Source organism: Rhinolophus hipposideros, assembly GCF_964194185.1.
Source record: "Rhinolophus hipposideros genome assembly, chromosome: 17".
In the NCBI taxonomy this organism is placed as follows: domain Eukaryota; kingdom Metazoa; phylum Chordata; class Mammalia; order Chiroptera; family Rhinolophidae; genus Rhinolophus; species Rhinolophus hipposideros.
The window spans coordinates 54176587-54197275 of record NC_138063.1 but is presented as its reverse complement, the minus strand read 5'-3'; the positions used below and the strand labels follow the sequence as shown (position 1 = coordinate 54197275).

General features: G+C 39.3%; 1 protein-coding gene across 5 annotated transcripts in view; it reads left to right on the top strand.

The window, feature by feature from the left end:
* SPIRE1 (spire type actin nucleation factor 1) overlaps positions 1 to 20689 on the top strand; it is a gene marked incomplete at its 5' end in the record, with an annotated part of 256517 nt that overhangs the window by 88934 nt on the left and 146894 nt on the right. For all 5 annotated transcript variants that reach the window (XM_081078392.1, XM_081078390.1, XM_081078391.1 and 2 more), the window contains one exon: positions 13405 to 13638. In XM_081078392.1, coding sequence (XP_080934518.1) covers positions 13405 to 13638 — 234 coding nt within the window. The remainder of the gene's footprint in view (positions 1 to 13404; positions 13639 to 20689) is intronic.

Sequence of the window (20689 nt, the reverse complement as noted above, 5' to 3'; positions counted from 1 at the left end):
CAAAAGGCACACGGTGCTAGATCCGGTGAATAAGGTGAATGAAGATACGTAATGTTTTTATTTGACAGAACTTGCCATACCAGAAGTGATGTGTGACACAGAGTGTTGTCATGATGGAGGATGAAGTAAAGACACTCACAAAAGAGGACTTCCAGAACTGCTTCGGAAAGTGGAAAGAATGATGGGATAAGTGTGTTGAAAGTGAGGGGGAGTATTTGGTGGGGGGGTTAATGGCAATGTGTCTTTTATTGTAATAAATTATTTTTTTATTTAAACATTCACCATATTTTGTGATCACACCCTGTGTACTTCATAGAGGAGGTAACATTGAGATGGGATTTGAAGGATAAGAGTGTAGGGAGGATTTGTTGGACAAAAATGCCATAGGCAGAGGGTAACATGAATTAAGAAAGATACAGCAATATGAAAACAACTAATGTGAACTTGGTGTGGAACTGTGAATGGAAAATACAGTTCACTGGGTTCAGAATGCACAAGACTTAAATGGCTTGTTAATTCAATTTATGATATATTCACATAGAAAGTGCTCAGGAAATAATATTGAGTAAAGGAGTAACTCACATGCACGTGCCAATGGATTCTTTTGCCACTTAATAAAAGCAAAAAGAGCATATTTAAATTTCAGGAAATATTTTTTTGTGTGTGTGACTAACTGCTATTGGAGATCCAATTTGTCAAAGCTCATGGAATATTCTGTCACTGTCAGAAACTCTGACCCCTTATCTTTTCATTACTTTCAACTTTTTCATCTCTACTTCCTTTTTATCACCATTTAAACATGCTTAAGACTCTGTAGGCTTAATAAAAGAAGTAATAAAAAACGCTTACTTGTGCCCTGTCTCATGTCTAGCTACTGCCATGTATTGCCCTTCCTCTTCATAAAAGTTTCTGAGTATGTATAGCACTGTTTACTCACCACACTGCCCTTGTTAAAGTCACTAGTGACCTCTGCCTCACTAAATCCAGTGGATGTTTCCTAGGCCTCCACTTGTTTCTTAACCACATTCAATACTTATGACCATGCATGCCTGCCTTCTTAAAGTATTTTTCACTCTTTCCTTTTTGTGATATCATAGTCTGTAGATTTCATCATTACCTCCCTTCCCCAATACTATTACTCCTTTATAGTGTAGTGTAGGCTCTCGATTTCTTATTCTCTGGCCAATTATTAAGTTTTTGGGTTTTCTTCTCTCATGTACTTTCCGTCCTTAAGGTGACTCATACACTCTTGTGACTTCACTGACCCATTATAGGTCCCAAAATCCCACTTTATGACCCCAATTCATAGCTATTTTTTGCAGTCCACATAGCTGCCTATCTAACATCTGTGACTATGTTTCTTACACATATCTGAACTTACCTTTCTCTCTGAAACTATTTGCTCCAGTTTTCTGTATCAGTAAATGGTACCACTCTCTCAGCTAGCCCAAGTTAGAAACCTAGTGATCACTTTGATTCTCATTCCCTACAGTTAATGCATTGCCAAGTCCTATCCCCTATCAATTCTACCCACTAAAGGCTTTTCAAATCCTCACCATTTTCTTTCTACTCACTATTATCACCCTAGCCCAAGAAACCATTATCCCTAGGTTGGACTTTACTGCAATAGTTTCCTAAATAATCTTCTACATCTGCTCTCACCCATTTCTCATCTATTCTCCAACACTCTAATTTTTAAGCCATACTATCTTTTTTTCAAATTAATAGGTTTCATTTCTTTTAGAGTATTTTTAGATTTATAGAAAAATTGGGTAGAAAGTACAGAGTTCCTACATACCTCCCACTTCCCCCAGTTTCCCTGATTATTTTCATCATGTATTAGTGTGGCACATTTGTTACGATTGATGAATCAATATTGATACATTATCATCATCATCATCATTAGCTAAAGTGCATAGTTTATATTAAGGTTCACTCTTTTTCTTTTTTAACAGTTTTATTGAGGTATAATTCACATATCATAAATTTTACCCATTTAAAGTCTCCATTTCATTGGTTTTTAGTATAGTCACAGATTTGTACAACTACCACCACTATCTAATTCCAGAATATTTTTTCATTTAGAAATAAACCCCATATCTATTAGAAGTCACTCTACATTCCTCCCTACTATCAGCCCCTGGCAGCCACTAATCTGCTTTCTGTCTCTATGCATTTGCCTATTTTGGACGTCCTATGTAAATGGAATTATATAGGATGTGGTATTTATGACTGTCATCTTTCACTCAGCATGTTTTCTAGGTTCATTCATCGTATACTGATAGCATCAGTCCATCATGTTTTAAAAAATTGGTTTTTTTTCGGCATTTTAATTTTAATATTTTTATTTTCTTATTGAAGTACAACATTATATTTGTTGCAGGTATACAACATAACAAACTTCATATTTGTATATATTGCAAAATGATCATCACAACAAATGTAGTTAATATCCATCACCATACATAGTTACAGAAGTTTCTCTTGTGATGAGAACTTTTAAGATCTACTCTCTTAATGACTTTCAAATATGCAACACAGTGTTTTTAATATAGGCACTATGCTGTACATTGCATCTCCATGACTTATTCTATTTATTTTTGATATCATACTTTATAGTATTCCTTTTTTTTAATTAAAGTTTATTGGGGTGACAATTGTTAGTAAAGTTACATAGATTTCAGGTGTACAATTCTGTATTACATCATCTATAAATCCCATTGTGTGTTCACCGCCCAGAGTCAGTTCTCCTTCCATCACCATATATTTGATCCCCTTTACCCTCATCTACCATCCCCACCTCCCTTACCCTCTGGTAACCACTAAACTATTGTCTGTGTCTATGAGTTTTTGTTTGTCTTGTTCTTTTGTTGTTTTTGGTTTATATACCACATATCAGTGAAATCATATGGTTCTCTGCTTTTTCTGTCTGACTTATTTCACTTACCATTATACTCTCAAGATCCATCCATATTGTTACAAATGCTCCTATTTCATCTTTTCTTACCGCCGAATGGTATTCTGTTGTGTATATATACCACAACTTCTTTGTCCATTCATCTATCGAAGGACATTTTGGCTGATTCCATGTCTTGGCCACCGTAAATAAAGTTGCAATGAACATTGGAGCACACTTGTCTTTATGGATAAATGTTTTCAGATTTTTTTAGGTAGATACCCAGGAGAGGAATTGCTGGGTCATATGGTAATTCTATTTGTAATTTTTTGAGGAACCTCCACACTGCCTTCCATAGTGGCTGCACCAGTCTGCATTCCCACCAACAGTGTACGAGGGTTCCTTTTTCTTCACAGCCTCTCCCACACTTGTTACTATTTGTCTTGTTGATGATAGCCATTCTGACTGGAGTGAGGTGATATCTCATTGTGGTTTTTATTTGCAGTTCTCTGATGATAAGTGATGTTGAGCATTTTTTCATATGTCTATTTGCCATTTGTATGACCTCTTTGGAGAAATGTCTCTTCAGGTCGTCTGCCCATTTTTCAGTTGGGTTGTTTGTTTTCCTGTTGTTGAGTTGCATGAGTTTTTTGTATATTTGGATATTGCCCCTTATTGGAGGCACTGTTTGCAAAAATCTTCTCCCGTTCAGTTGGTTCCCCTAGTGAGCCTCGTTATTTTGTCGATAGTTTCTTTTGCTGTGCAGAAGCTTTTAAGTTTGATAAATTGTTTTCATTTTTCAATTACAGTTGACATTCAATATTATAGTTTCTGGTGTACAGCATAGTAGTTAGACATTTATATAACTTACAAACTGATGTTCCTGTTAAGTCTAGTGCCCTCCTGACGCCATACATAGTTATTACAATGTTATTGACTATATTTAGGATTCATTCTTTGTGTTGTATATTATGTGGGTTTTGACAGATATAAATGACATGTGTCCATTATTACTGTATCATATAGAATAGTTTCACTGTCTTAAAAATCTCCTGTGTTCCACAATTTCATCTCCTCCTCTCTCCCCAAATCCCTGGCAATCACTGATCTTTTACTTTCTCCATAGTTTTTCCTTTTCCAGTATATCATAAAGTTAGAATTATACAGTATTTAGCTTTTCCAGATTGGGTTCTTTCACTTACCAATATACTTTTACGGTTCCTCCATGTCTTCTTGTAGTGTGATAGATCATTTCTTTTATCTCTGAATAATATTCCATTGTATGGATGTACCACAGTTTGTTTACCCACACACCTATAGAAAGACATCTTGGTTGCTCCAAGTTTTGGCAATTTTGAATAAAGTTACTATAAACATTTGTGTGCAGGTTTTTCCATAGGCATGAGTTTTCAACTTATTTTTGGGTAAATACAATTGCTTGATTGATTGTATGAGTGCAATTGCTTGATTTTATGGTAAGAGTATGTCTAGTTGTGTGAGAAACTGCCAAAATATCTAACATAGTGACTAAACCATTTTGTATTCCCATTATCAATTAATGATAGTTCCTGTTGCTCCATATCCTCACCAGTATTTGATGATATCAGTGTTTTGGATTTTAGCCAATCTAAGAGATGTGTAGTGGGATCTCATTGTCATTTTAATTTGTAATTCCCTAATGACGTATGATGTTGAGCATCTTTTCATATGCTATTTGCCATCTGTATATCTTCTTTGGTGATGTGTCTGTTCTGATCACTTGCCCATTTTGTAATTGGGCTGTTTTCTTAGTGAGTTTTAAAAGTTCATTGTATATTTTGGATACCAGTCCCTTATCAGGTATGTATACAGCAAATATTTTTTCCTAGCTGTGGCTTGTTTTCTCATTCTCTTAACAGTGCCTTTTACAGAGCAGAATTTTGAAATTATAATGAAGTCCAACTTTTCACATTTTTCATTCGTGGATCACGCTTTGGGCATTGTATCTAAAAAAAAGTCCCAATCCCAAAGTCACCTAGATTTCTCCTCTGTTTATCTTTTAGTTTTATAATTTTTCATTGTACATTTAGGTTTATGATCCCTTTTGAGTTGGTTTTTGTGAAAGGTGTAAAGTCTGTGTCTAGATTACATGTGGATATCCAGCTGTTCCAGCATCATTTGAAAAAAAGCTGTTCTTTTTTATTGAGTTGCCTTTGCTCCTTTGTCAAAGGTCAGTTGACTATATTTTTGTGAGTCTATTTCTGGGTTTTTTATTCTGTTCCATTGATCTATTTGTGTATTCTTTTGTCAATACCATACTGTCTTGATTACTGTAGCACAATATTTTTAAAAATAAAAATATAATCAGGTTATCCCACTCCCCAAAACCCTTCAGTGGCCTGCCATTACATTTACTGATGAAGACTGAGATCCTTCAGATAGTCTATGTGAGGTCCTAGGTGCTGTATGAAGCCCCCATCCCCACCTCTTTAGCCTCATCCTACTGTGTTCTCTCATCTCCTACTGGGCCGTAGTAGAGACTGAACACTTAAACATGGCTACCAAGTTACCATGCAACCTGAGCCATCCATCATAACTGAGCATTATTTGACTCTTCAAGCCATGAAATTGGGTGTCTACAGTAGCCCTCCATCATCAAGTGGCAGTGGTACATATGTGATTGGGCCCAAGCACTGTGCAGATATACTTCTGTTACACTGCCTTCTCTTTCTCAGCCTATACCTGTTGCCTTCTGGGGAGTTCTACATTCAGCTGACAGAGAAAGAGAAGGGTCAGGCCTTTTGCAGAATATGCAGGCACCACCTGAAAGTAGACAACTGCAGCACCACAGCCCCTTTCTGGGATGTCCTTGAAGGATGGTAGCGAAGGTAAATCCTCCCAGTGGGCAGACCCTGGAGTAGTGCACCTGGTTGTGCACTTGTTTTGGAAGGAACATGATTGGAAAATTGATGACAAGGAAATTGGGGAAGAGATATGTGGATAGAACTCCCTGAATGGGCAAAAATACGTGAAGATATTTGTGTCCCACATGAATGCTCACCAAAGGGTGACCTCAGCAGAGGAGGATTTTATATTCAAGTGGATAGGATGATCTATTCTGTGGACCCCAGTCAGCATCTTTCCCAGCTACCCTGTCATCACCCAATGGGCTCGTAAACAGGGCTACAGTGGCAGGGATGGAGGTTATGCATCGGATCATCAACATGAATTTCCATTCACCAAGGCTGACCCGGCTATAGCCACCACTGAGTGCCCAGTGTGTCAGCAACAGAGACCAACAACCCAGTATGGCATCATTTCCCAAGGTGATCTGCTGGCAGGTTGACTACCTGGTTCACTTCCATCATGGAGGGGCAGCATTTTGTTCTAACTGGAAGAGACACTGATTCTTGATATGTATTTGCCTTCCCTGCATGCAATGCTTCTGCCAAAACTTCTATCCATGGACTTACAGAATGCCTTATTGACCATCATGTTATTTTACACATATTGCTTCTTTTTAATTTTTTTTTTAAATTAAAAGTTTATTTCAATTATAGTTGACATACAATATTATATTGATAGACATTTATGTAACTCACAAAGTGATGACCCCAGTGAGTCTAGTACCCATCTGACACCATAGTTTTTATACACTATATTCCCTATGTACACAGCATTGCTTCTGATCAAGGAACTCACTTCACAGCAAATGAAGTGTGGCGATGGGCCCATCATCATGGATTTCACTGGTCTTACTATGTTTCCTATCATCCTGAAGCTGCAGCCATGATAGAATGATGGAATAGCCTTTTGAAAGACTCAGTTACAGTGACAGCTAGGTGGTAATACCTTGCAGGACTAGGGCAAGGTTCTCCAGAAAGCTGTACATGCTCTGAGTCAGCACTCAATGTATAGTACTGTTTTTCTCATAGGCAGGAGTCACAGTTCCAGGAATCAAGAGGTGGAAATAGGGTGGGGGCGCCACTCTCTATTACCCACTATTGATACTATTACCCACTAATGACCTACTAGTGACATTTTTGCTGCCTGTTTCCATTCTGCTTATGCTCTGTTGGCCTAGAGGCCTTAATTCCAAAGGGAGGAATGCTTGTACCAGGAGACACAAGAATGATTTCATTGAATTGGGAGTTAAGACTGCACCTGGCCACTTTGGGTCCCTCATGCCTGTGAATCAGCAGGCAAAAATGGAGTTACTATGCTGTCTGAGGTGATTGATCCTGACTACGAAGGGACAGTTGGACTGCTACTCTACAGTGGAGCTAAGGAAAGTATGTCTGTAATACAGGAGGTCCCTTCCAGTGTCTCTTAGAATTAGTACTATGCCCTGTGATTAAGGTCAGTGGGAAACCACATTCCAGTCCCGGCAGGAATACTAATGGCCTGGACCCTTTGGGAATGAAGGTTTGGGTAACCTCACAAGGTAAAGAACCACAATCAGCTGAGGTACTTAGTAAAGATAAAAGGAATATGGGATGGGTATTGGAAGAAGGTAGTTATAAATACCAGCTGTGACCACATGGTGATTTACAGAAACAAGGATTGTAATTGTCATGATTATTTTCTCATTTTGTTTTGAATATTGAATATCACTCAAGGACTTTGAACCTCTTCTGAAGGAGGGGTTAGTTTTCTGGTTGTATGCAGGATACTTGTATCATGTTAGATGGAATTGTGACCTTGTCATTGTCTTCTTTTAGGGATGAAGGTTTAAGAAGTTGTATCTGAGTGCTAAGTTGACAAGGGGTGGACTTGTGATGGCTGATTTTATGTGTCAACTTGACTGAGCCATGGGTTGCCCAGATATTTGGTCAAACATTTTGTGTGTTTCCATGAAGGTGTCTTTGAATGAGATTTACATTTAAATTGGTAGACTGAGTAAAGCAGATTGACCTCCCTAGTGTGGGTGGGCCTCATCCAATCAGTTGAAGACCTGAATAGGACAAAAATCTGACCTCCTGTAAGAGAGAGCATTTTTCCAAACAGCTTTTGAACTGGGACATTGGCTTTTTTCCTGCCTTTGGAGTTGACCTGCAATAGTGGCCCTTCCTCAGTCTTGAGCCTGCTGGCCTTTTGACTGGGAACCACACCATTGGCTGTGACTCTCCTGGGTCTCCATCTTGGTGACTCACCCTGCAGGCCTGGGAATTATCAGTCTCCATGATCACATGAGCCAATTCCTTGTAATAAATCTCTTTCTTTATAAGTATATGCATCCTATTGGTTCTCTCTGGAGAGCCCTAATACCTGTTTGGTTCATCCTGACTGATACATATTTAACCAGTGTTAGGTTAAATATTAGGTTGGTGCAAAAGTAATTGCAGTCTAAAGGTTAAAAATATTGCAAAAACTGCAATAACTTTCGCACCAACCTAGTAGTTTGAAACCATGTCAGAAAGATTAATCTGGTGTCACTGTATAAAATGAATAGAAATTTAGAGACACCGGGGAGAGGAAGACCAGTTAGGCTCTTATAGCCACCCAGACAACAGGTTCCTCTGGGCTGGTAACGTAAGTTAAGGAAGTAGTATCAGGATACATTTCATATTTATAGCATTGGTAATGATTAAATGCACTTTGCAGAGATTGTGAAAAAAGTAGAGTGCATGAACTCTGAGGAACTCCATCATTTAAACAGCTGTAGGAGAAGATATCTACAGGCATATTGAGAAGAAGTACCTGCTGAATTGACAGGAAAATCAGAAGTCCAGAGTGCTCAGAACAGAAAACAATTGTTAGTTGTGTCTGATGCTGTTGAATCGCCTTTTAGGATGAGGACGAAATTTTTCATTATTTTTGGCATTAGAGATTGTGATTTTACCTGTGGTTTCAGTGGCTTCAAAAGATTTGACGCCAGGGAGGCCAGTTAGCTCAGTTAGTTAGAGCGCGTGCTCTTAACAACAGGTTGTCAGTTCAATTCCCGCATGGGATGGAGGGCTGCGCCCCCTGCAACTAGATTGAAAACGGCCACTGGACTTGGAGCTGAGCTGCGCCCTCCACAATGAGATTGAAGAACAGCGACTTGACTTGGAGCTGATGGTCCTGGAAAACACAGTGACCCAATAAAATTTAAAAAAAAAAGATTAGATGCCAAATTGGAATGGATTAAACAATGAATGGAAGGAGCGAAAAGCCACAGTGTATGCAGATATTCTTGAGAAGATTTGCTACGAGAGGCAGCACAGAAATGGGATTATGGCTAGAGGGGCATGAGGGAGTTCAGGGAGGGTGCGATTGACCTTTGATAGGAACAGGGACACTTCCTTTACTGTGAGAGGAGAGAAGGGCAAAGGAAGTGTAGATTCTTACCACATTGAACATTTGAAGATGGGGAAAAGAGTGAGTTTTCATCTAATGTCTTATTTCCCAGTGGAGTATGAAGGAGAGTTACCAGCTGAGACCTAGAAAGGCAGAAGGGATGTTGGAGGTTTGCAAAGAAAGAAGGTATAAAATGGTCTTCTTGAAGAATGGATGGCCTCTGGAGGGGAAGTTGTGAGCAGGGAAGAGCATGAAGCTTTGGGGTCCTTGCTAAGATTGGAAGCTATGGCTGGTATTGACATTGGCTTTTGGTTTTGTGGTTTTTCTTTCTTTTTTCCCCCTGCATCTCTAGAGGAGGGGTAGGGATATAGATGATTAGATTCATCCAAACATGTGAAGACTCTCAATTAACGCTAACTTCTATGTGAGAATATTGCAATAACATCTTTTCAGCCTTAAAAAGTCTATGTGGAACATAATTTAAACTTTTATTAATGTCTAAGTTTTTCATTATACTAGCTATGATACTCTGATTGTTAACATGACTGCTCTAGGTTCAATTTGACGAGTTTTTATTGAGTGCACATCGGAATGACAGGTTCTGCTGAACTAAAAGTTAAAACTCCCTGCTCCAAGTAGCACCTGCCCGCGGTGAGAAAGCAGTGCTATGAAAGTGTGCACCTTCTCCCAGGGGAAGCACCGGAAAGGTACCCTCTCTAGAATGGGTAGGTTGACGGGTCGGGTGCAAGGGAGGCTACCAGAACAGGTGACTAAAATAGTCAGGTGACTTGGAGCTCAGAGGATCCATTTTCACACAAAACAACTGAAAATAATATTTAGAGTTCCAGGTCAGACTACAAAAACCAACGCAAATATATATTTTCAATGAGAAATAGTATAGAAAAGAACAGTATTGTTTAAAAATTACAAGTTGAGAATTTTTAAGCCTCATTTATTTTGAAAGCTGTGTTGAGAAAATATTATTTCTCTTGGTAAGGTACATTTCAGATTTTGTGGAGAATTTTTTGGAGAGAACCTGGGTGCTTTTGAGGACTATAGTATATGATAACAATAACTCTATTGTGTTCTTCAAAACTTCTGACTTCTTCTTTTCTTTATACCATATAAACAATTATTTCTGTTATGCTGGCCAACAGAAAGACTGTTAAAAAAGATGATGTAGGAACATTTGTGACAACATGGATGGATCTTGAGAGCATGATGCTAAGCGAAATAAGTCAAACAAAAAATGCAGAACCATATGATTTCACTGATATGTGGTATATAAACCAAAAACAACAAAAGAACAAGACAAACAAATGAGAAACAAAAACTTATAGACACAGACAATAGTTTAGTGGTTACCAGAGGGTAAGGGGGGAGGAAGGTGGTAGATGAGGGTAAAGGGGATCAAATATATGGTGCTGGAAGGAGAACTGACTCTGGGTGGTGAACACACAATGGGATTTATAGATGATGTAATACAGAATTGTACACCTGAAATCTATGTAATTTCACTAACAATTGTCACCCCAATAAATTTTAAAAAAAAGACTATTAAACTTCTAAGTGTGTTTGATTGTTCCATTTTTTCATTTTTTATATGTCAATCTGCCCTTGCATTTTACTTTGGCTTTTTTCCTTGACATTCAATATTATTTATATTAATTTCAGGTGGACAGCATAGTGGTTAGACATTTATATAATTTAAGAAGTCATTGCCCTGGCTAGTCTACTACCCACCTGGCACTCTACATAGTTATTACTATATTATTGAGTATATTCCATGTGCTTTACTATACATCCCCATGACTATTTTATAACTACCAATTTGTACTTCTTAAACCCTTCACGTTTTTACCTTTTTTACCCTGCCTCCAAACCTCCTGCCATCTATCACCCCAATAAATCTACTACCCATCTGACATTATATATACTTGTTACTATATTATTTACTATATTCCTTGTGCTGTACCCTACATTCCCATGACTACTGTGTAACAACCAATTTGTACTTCTTAATCCCTTCCCTTTTTTTGTCCCCTCCTCCTGATCCCCCCACCTGGCAACCATCAATATGTTTTCTGTGTCTATGCATTTGTTTCTGTTTGGTTTGTTTATTTTGCTCTTTAGATTCCACATATAAGCGAAGTTACATTGCATCTGTCTTTCTCTGACATACTTCACTCAGCATAATACCCTCCAGGTCCATCCATGCTGCCCTAGATGGCAAGAACCCATTCTCTTCTGTGACTGAACAATATTCTGTTGTGTATATGTGCCATCTTCTCTTTTATTTTTCCATTGATGGACACCCAGGCTGCCTCCATATCTTGGCCGTTGTAATTAATGCTGTAATGAACAAATAAATGCCCATGTCTACTTGAAGTAGCGTTTGGGTTTCTTGTGACAAATACCCAGAGGTGCGATTACTGGGTCCTTCTGTGTCTCTTGTTATATAGCCTTTGTTTTAAGGTCCAGTTTGTCTGGTATAAGTGTTGCTGCCTCAGCCTTTTTTTTTTTTTTTTTCATTTCCATTTTCATGGAACTTAATATGGAAATATCTTCTGTGTGTGTCTTTCAATTTGAAGTGAGTCTCTGATAAACAGAATATGTAACAGTCTTGTTTTCTTTTCAACTTAGACACCCTATCTTTTGATTGGAGCATTTAATCTATTTACATTTAAAGTAATTGGCCTCTGCCTGTGTCTGCGTGTCAGGAGGGGGAAGGGCTTAACAAAATGACAATGGCTTCCACCAGCTTTTTCATCCTGGAGAAAGCTGTCCATCCAGCCCTCGTCCTGAAGCCATACAACTCAATTCCTCCCCTTATGTCTCTGGCAACTTTTGAGCTGCTGCCTCAATGCTGGTGCTCAGAGCTAGTGAATTTGTCAGCGAGTGAGTCCATGTACGGGCCCTTTAAGGGCATGGGACTCCATCAGTCCTCCATCTCACCCAGTCACAATCTTAGCTGGTTTTCACAGCCAGAAAGTATGGGGACTTCTCTCCCTCTCACTGGAACCTCTGAGGAGCCTGCTATGGGGTTGGGACCCCTCACTACTCCAGTGGTTGTGGTGGTGGTGGGGTTCAACAGCTGTGATAGCCCTCCCAATTTCTAACACTCAAACGTGAGTGTGGGACCAGCCTAAATCTTGTGTCCACCCCTCTTACCAGTCTCGAGGTGGCTTCTTCTGTATGCCCTTAGTTGTAAAACTTGGGTTCAGCTAGACTTCAGATGATGGTTATTCTGTAGTTTAGTTGTAATTTTGATGTGGTCATGAGAGGAGGCGAACATAGCGTTTACCTCTTCCACTGTCTTGACCAGAAATCCTGTGAATGCATTTAGTCTTAACAAAATTCTCTGAGATGTAGCTATCGTTGTTACCCATTTTACAGATAAGAAAAGTCGTGACTAAAAGAAGTAATTTTCCCTGAATCAATTGGTTAGTGATAAAAGTCAGAATTAATCCTAAATCTTTGGCGTTGTTGCCTGTGTTGTCCCAAAATGGTTAAGGTGAAATGAGCTGTTGGTATTGTAAAATAAAGGGGTTGTTTATATGTGATTTTTCTGAGAAAAGAAAGGAAACGTGTGTGTGTGTATATATATATATATATATATATATATATATATATATACAGTGTTTGAAAATCAGGTTCATATTCCCTGGGAGGTAATATTGGTGGAGGTATGGTGGCAGGGAGGAGTATCTGTGCACTATGTTGAAAAAAGTCTCTATATGAGAAATGTGTGTTTCCAATAATTAAATGGAAAAAAATTATTTAAGCTTAAGTTAGATGCTACCAATAACTGACTTTTCAGTTTCTCAGATCCTTGGTATGTTTATCAAATCCCTAGTTAGATAAAGATTGCCATAAGAGTTCTGAAAGTATATGTTCTTTGGTAACAATGTCTGTTCTCAAAGACATCTTTAGGAAATGTGGAAATTTAATGTGATTAGTAGTTTATATAAATGGAGAATATAGATTTCAGCACACAGCATAAATCTAAGAAAACATAAAAAGGGTTTGTATGGTATATACTGGTCTGAAGAAATCACAAAAATTTCCTTCTGAGTTTTTTTTTTAGCTGAGCCTTTTAAATATCTCCACATATCTAATTTGTCATATGTTTCTGAAATGGAATAGATAAGACCTAGCTTAAATAGCATACTCAATATTTTATGCTTTATAGTTTGTTCTATTCAAATGTTTAGTTGTCTCCATTAACCACCTTTTTTCAATGTTTCCAGGTTATTGAATCTTTGGGAATTATTATTTATAAAGCACTGGACTATGGTTTGAAGGAAAATGAAGAAAGGGAATTAAGCCCTCCCCTGGAGCAACTTATTGAGCACATGGCCAACACAGTAGAAGCTGATGGTAGCAATGATGAGGGCTATGAGGCTGCAGATGAAGGCCTGGAAGATGAAGAAGATGAAAAGAGAAAAGTCTCAGCTGTCCGGTCATATAGAGATGTCATGAAGGTAAAGCAGCAGTTTGCATAATATGTGTGTCTTTCAAAAGTTATTCAATTTAAACAAAGTGATTGGTGATTCAGCATTTGATAATAGTTCCTAAATTCCAGTTAAAAGTGAAATGACAAGTAACTAAAATACTCTTGATTCTGGGATTTATTTGTTCAGAGCCTCAACATGGCCTTAAAAAAACCACTTCTAGGAATTATATGCCCCTTATTACATATTATACATCATCAGCATGACTGTGTATTATGTCTTCAAGTGACTTTTGCATTTTCCTTTTTTATGGAGTAAATAACAACTGTGATTTGCTTATTAATATGAAGATTGTGAATCTGAGCTATCACAGCTGATTATTTTACTTTGTCTTCTTGACCCACCCAGTGGTATTTATAAGTAATGAAACAAGTTCTGTAACTTGAATTGAATTTTTCTCTTTAGTTAAATTTTTCTGTGTACTTGAAAGCCATAATTACTAAATGCAGAGATTAAAATTAAAGCAGATTTGTCAAATTAGTTTTAAAAGAGCATTCTGTTGAGAATTATTAATATATGATGTTTACTAGATTTTGTAAACAGTATTGGCTGTATCTCTTACTTGCCAACTTTTCATAAATCATTTCAGAGACAGAAATAGAAAAGAACCATGAAGACAGTACTTTTCAGCTGTACTGCAGTACACCCTGCTTCTTGCTCCTTCTTTAATAAATCTCAGGCACTCTGGAATGGAAGTATGCAGTTATGATTCTTACGAAGTTCAGATGTATTCTTTAGTTTTTTTAATAGTCATAATGCTCATTTTAAATCAACAGCATCTACAAGTAAAATACCCTCGTATATTCACATATTGAAATTTCACACATTTATTCATTTCATATTTTCTAGATGCCAAGGAATATTTTAAAATATTTACATACATGTGCACCTGCTTAAAGGCCAACTGAAACTTACTGCAGACCACAGGTGACCTACTTGTTCTCTGTGGACCAATGATAAATTGTGGTATAAAGTGAAGAGTGAAAGGTTTTCTGTGAAGAAACAAAACTTACTTGTGCCTCTAAAACTAAGCTAATAGTTTTTTGGTAGTGGGTGTGTGTGTGAGGTGAACAGGGAGTTGTGAAGGAGGAATAGAACACCCACCTAACAAGATGTATCAATTAAATTACCCCTGGCACCAATAGAATGATAGATGTCATAGCCACATTGCTCTCTTATACTATTGCTTTGCAGGGGGAGGGCTAGAGATTCATTGGAATCTTAACAATTCTTAATCAATGACATTAAATATGTTAACTTATACACAAAAATTATTGGACAGTCTGTAATTTGAACTGGTAGTTTTTATTTTCTTTTATCATTTTTTAATTTGATCTGTGTCTGCCCTCTTACCTATCTTATTGCTATTAAAATATGAAAAATACTTAAAAGTGTGTTTAAAAAGACAAGTTTTATAGAGTGGAGGAAAACTGTAAGGTTATCAGTTCCATTCTTAGGAATTTTATTGGACAATATATCTTCAACTCTTATTTGTTGGTTTCTGTGCTAACCCAAATGGATCAGTAAAAATTTCTTTGTTTATAATGATATATTCTGAATGTTTCTTTTACTTAAAATGAGAAGAAAAATAATTGCTGAGACATTTGACAAACTGAAATTTTAAAATACCATAAAACCCATTTATTCATGGCCATATAGTGACACATATAGTTTGTGGTTTGATTAGTGGGTTGAAATCTCCAAATGATAGATTGAGTCCTGGGTTCAGGTCAAGATGGTGGAGTACATAAATGCTGTGCTTGCTATCTCCCATGACCACCTCAAAATTACAACTGAACTGCAAAACAACCATCACTGGGAATTGCTTGAAGTCAAGCTGAACAGAAGTTCTGTTACTAAGGATATACAGAGGAAGCTACCTTGAAACTGCTAGGAGGGGTAGAGACATGGAACTGGCTTGTTCCACACCAACGTTTGGCAGTTAAAAATCAGGAGGGCTATCTCAGCTGTGGAGGTCCCCCTTGAGGAGCAAGGGGTCCAGCCCCACACCAGGCTCCCCAGCCAAGGGTTCCAGTGCTGGCAAGAGAAGTCCCCTTAACTTGTAAAAACCAGCGGAGATTGTGGCTGATTGAGATAGAGGACTGCTGGAGTCCCAGATGTTCCTCTTAAAGGGCCCACACATGGACTTACTCGCTGACAGACACACTCACTCTGACCTCCACCTCTGGGGTAGCAGCTCAAAGGGCACTAAGGATATATGGGGAGGAACTGAATTGTCTGGTTTTAGGGCAAGAGCTGGAGGCTCAGTTTTCTCCTAGACAAAAGGGTTGACAGAAGCCATTGGTCTTTTGTTGAGCCCTCCAACCACCCAGCCTGAATTCTAAGGCAGGCGCCATATCTGAGAGGCCATCAACCTAGCTAAAAGCTTTTGTTGCCCTGCCCTGGTGATTCCCTGAGACCCGACCCCACCCCACCCAACTGTGGGCCTACCCAAGCCACTTCTAGCGGCTTTTCCATACAAATGTCTGGTTTTGGTTCATGCTATAGACTTTCCTAAAATCTCTCAAAGGTTGTCAAATCCCAAACAAGTAACATATGGCCTCGCTGTGCCCGGTACTTCTTGCTAAGCTAGCCACAAGCCTGGCGCTAATGGCAGCTGGCCTCAATTTGCAGCATAGCCTCTCCCAGGCACCTCCAAGACTAGCACAAGTGGCAACCATCTGCAGACCATTTTGTAGCTCATACCAAGTGACTCCGGTCAGGGCACAAGCAGTGGCTGGACTTGGCCTGCACCAGAGTCCCTTCCAAGAGGCGCCAGAACCAACACACTGGTGGCCAGCTTAAGAGCATACCAGAACACCATACAGGTACCACCCAAACACCTCCACAAATGACACACCCAAAGGGCAGACTCAGCAGTCATCGGAGTCCTGCTAAAGCAAACCCTGCTCTGTAGGGTCAGCTCCTACACAACAGCTCCCTTACTGTACTCACAGCCAGTCTTCACAACCAATCAGCTTGAGGGTCAACTCTTCCCATTGACTTGTCAACAGCAATCAGTGCTTAACTACAATAGGAGGGCAAACACAACACATGGGACACATCTGGAGCATGTGACTCAGGTGACCAGAAAGACTGTGTCACTGGGTCCCACAGGACACCTACTATATAAGGCCACTCTCCTAAGACCGGGAGATATAGCAGCTCTACCTAATACATAGAAACAAACACAGAGAGGCAGGCAAAATGGGGAGATAAAGAAACATATCTCAAAAAAAAGAACAGAACAAAGCTCCAGAAGAATAAACAAAATGGAGACAAGCAATCTACCAGACATAGAGTTCAAAGCAACGGTTATAAGGATTCTCAATGATCTTCACTATATTCTCTATGGTATACTTTACATCCCTATGACTGTTTTGTAACTACCAATTTGTACCTCTTAATGCCACTCCATTTTTAGCCCATTTCCTAACCCCTCTTGCTTCTGGCATATGTCAAAATGCTCTCTGTATCTTTGAGCTTGTTTTTGTTATTCATTTATCCTGTTTTCTAGACTCCATATATAAGCAAAATCACATTGTATCTGTCTTTCTCTGACATACTCCACTCAGCACGATACCCTCCAGGTTCATTCATGCTGCTTCAGATGGCAAGAATCCATTCTGTTCTACTGTTGAGTAGTATTCTATTATATATACAAGGTCGGACAATTAAGTTTGCGAACTCATCCTAGAAAAAGTGCTACATACCTCATTGCTGAATATCACTATGGTCACCTTTGAAGTACTCCCCTTGGAAAGCTATGCACCAACGCCAGCTCCTACTCTACCCTTCAAAGCAATTTGGGAACTCTTTCTGGAATGGCCATCAGAGTATTACCCTTGATGTCCTGAATATCATCAAAATGTCTTCCTTTCAATATTTCCTTTATCTTTGGAGGCTAGATCAGGTGAGTAGGGAGGGTGTTCCAATACAGTTATTTGTTTACTCGCCAAAAACTCCTGCTCCGTCAGTCCTGTATGAGCTAGTGCATTGTCATGATGCGAGAGTGATGACTTGTTGGTGTCAAGTTCAGGTCATTTTCGTCTTTTTCACACATCCTTTTCAACACTTCCAAATACACTTGGTTAACTGTTTGTTCAGTTGGTACAAATTCATAATGAATAATCCCTCTGATGTCAAAAAAATGTTAGCAACATCACTGCAACAAGTTCACGAACTTATATTTCAGACCTCGTATGTACCACCTCCTCTTTATCCATTTATCTACCAGTGGACACTCAGGCTGCCTCCCATCTTGGCTATTGTAAATGATGCTGCAATGACCATATAGATGCAAATGTTCCCTCAGAACAGCATTTTCGGTTTCTTCAGATAAGTACCCAGAAGGGGGATTATTGGGTCCTTTTTTGTCTCGTTATGGCCTTTGTTTTAAAATCTCTTTTGTTTGGTATAAGTATTGCTACCCCACCTTTTTTTTTCCCATTTCCGTTTTCATGAGATATCTTTTTCCATCCCTTTATTACCGGTCTGTGTGTGACATTCAATCTGAAGTGAATCTCTGATAAGCAGAATATGTAATGGTCTTGTTTTCTTACCTATTCAGCCACCCTCTTTTGATTGGAGTATTTAATACATTTACATTTAAAGTAATTGTTGATACATATGTAGTTGTTGCCATTTTATTATTCATATTTTAACCCCTCCCCCCATCTTAAAGAGATCCTTATAACCTGTAATATTCCTGATAATATGGATTTGGTAGTGATGAACTCCTTTAGCTTTTTCTTGTCTGGAAAGCTCTTTATTTAGAATCAAAAGTCCTTTGATTCTAAATGATAGCTTCGCTGGGTAGAGTGATTATGGTTGTGGGTCCTGGCTTTTCATCACTTTGAATATTTCGGGCCAGTCCCTTCTGGTCTGTTAAGTTTCTGTTGAGAAATCAGCTGGTAGTATTATGGGAGCTTCATTGTTGGTGACTAACTGCTTTTCTCTTGCTGCTTTTAAGATTCTTTCTTTGTGTTTAACCTTTGGCATTTTAATTACAATGTGTCTTTGTGTGAGCCTCTTTGGATTTATCTTGTTTGGGACTCTGTGCTTCCTGGGCTTGTATATCTATTTCCTTGGCCAGGTTAAAGAAGTTTTCTGTCATTATTTCTTCAAATAGTTTTTCAATTCTTCGCTCTTTCTCTTTTCCTGGTATCCTTATGATGCAAATATTGGTACATTTGATGTTGTCCCAGAGGCCCCTTACACTCTCATTTTTGAGGATTCTTTTTCTTTTTGCTATTCTGATTGGGTGTTTTCTGCTACCTTATTTTTTAATTGCTGATTCGATTCTCTGCTTCATCTAATCTACTATTGATTCCCTCTAATGTATTCATCATATTCGTTATTGTATTCTTTATTTATTTGTTTTTTTGGGGAGTGGAATATTGAGGAACAGTGTTTTTTCCAGGATGTCAAGTCGTTTTCAATCTAGTTGTGGAGGGAGCAGCTCACTGGCCCATGTGGGACTCGAACCAGTGACCTTGGTGTTATGAGCACCACACTCCAACCACTAAGCCAACTGGCTGCCCACCAGCAGCTCAGCTCCAAGCTCAAGCCATTGCTTTTCACTGGTCCATGTGGATATTGAACCAGCGACCTTGGTTTTATGAGCACCATGCTCCAACTACTGAGCAAACCGGCTGCCCACCGATGGCTCAGTTTGAAGCTCAAGCCGTTGCTTCTCACTGGCCCATGTGGGAATTGAACCTACAAGCTTCGTGGTATGAGCACCGTACTCTAACCATTGAGCCAATGAGCTGCCCCCCGTTTTTAAAATTTTTTATTGGGGAATATTGGGGAACAGTGTGTTTTTCCAGGACCCATCAGTCTTTGTCCTTCAATCTAGTTGTGGAGGGTGCAGCTCAGCTCCAAGTCCAGTTGCCCGTTTTCAATCTTAGTTGCAGGGGGCGCAGCCCACCATCCCATGTGGGAATTGAACAGGCAACCCTGTTGTTAAGAGCCAGTGCTCTAACCGACTGAGCCATCCTGCCACCCCTGTATTGTTTATTTCCTACTGGTTCTTTTTTATGTTTTCTGCATTTTTGTTTTCTGTCTCTCAATGAAATTCTCCATGAAATCATCCACCATCCTTATAAGCAATGTTTTGAATTCTGTGTCTGGTAGATTGCTTTTCTCTGTTTTGTTTAGTTCTTTTTCTGGAGCTTTGTTCTCTTTTGTTTGTGACATGTTTCTTTGTCTCCGCATTTTGGCTACCTCCCTGTGTTTGTTTCTATGTATTCAGTAGAGCTGCTATGTCTCCTGGTTTTTGTCGAGTGGCCTTATGTAGTAGGTGTCTCCCTGGTCACCTGAGCTAGGTGCTTTTGGTGTGTCCCTTGTGTTGATTGTGTTTGTGCTCTTGTAGTTCAGCCTTGGATACTGTTTGCATGACAGTGGTAGGGATTGACCCTCAGACTGATTGGTTGTGAGGACTGGCCATGACTACAGTGGAGGGGCTGACCTTACAGAGCAGGGTTCAATTTAGCAGGGCTCTGGTGCCTGCCCAGTCTGTCCTTCGGGTGTGTCATTTTTGGAGGTGGCTGGGTGATGCTCTTGCTTCGTCTGAAGCTGGTTACCAGGCATGCCAGTCCCAGGTGGCCCCGTTCTGCCGAAGCCTGTACCCTGACTTGGGCCACCTGGCATGAGCCACAAACTATTCCTCAGATGGCAACCATCCCCTGGGTCTGGAGGTGCCAAAGAGGCCTAGCCACAAACTGAGACCAGCTACCGTTAGTACCAGGCCAGGGGCTGCTCAACAAGAGGTACGGGACACACTGAAAGCAGGTGCTGCTTATTTGGGTTTTGTGAACATTTGAGAGATTTTAGGAAACTCTGCAGCATAAGCCAAGACAGGCTGTTTATATGGAAAAGTCACTGAAAATGGCATGGGTATGTCAGCAAGTTGGGTTTGGCGGCGTCTCAGGGAATCACCATGGTAGGGTGGACAAACAGAATTAGTCAGATTGATGGAGCCTCAGATATGGTGGCCACTTGTGTCTGCACACTGGGA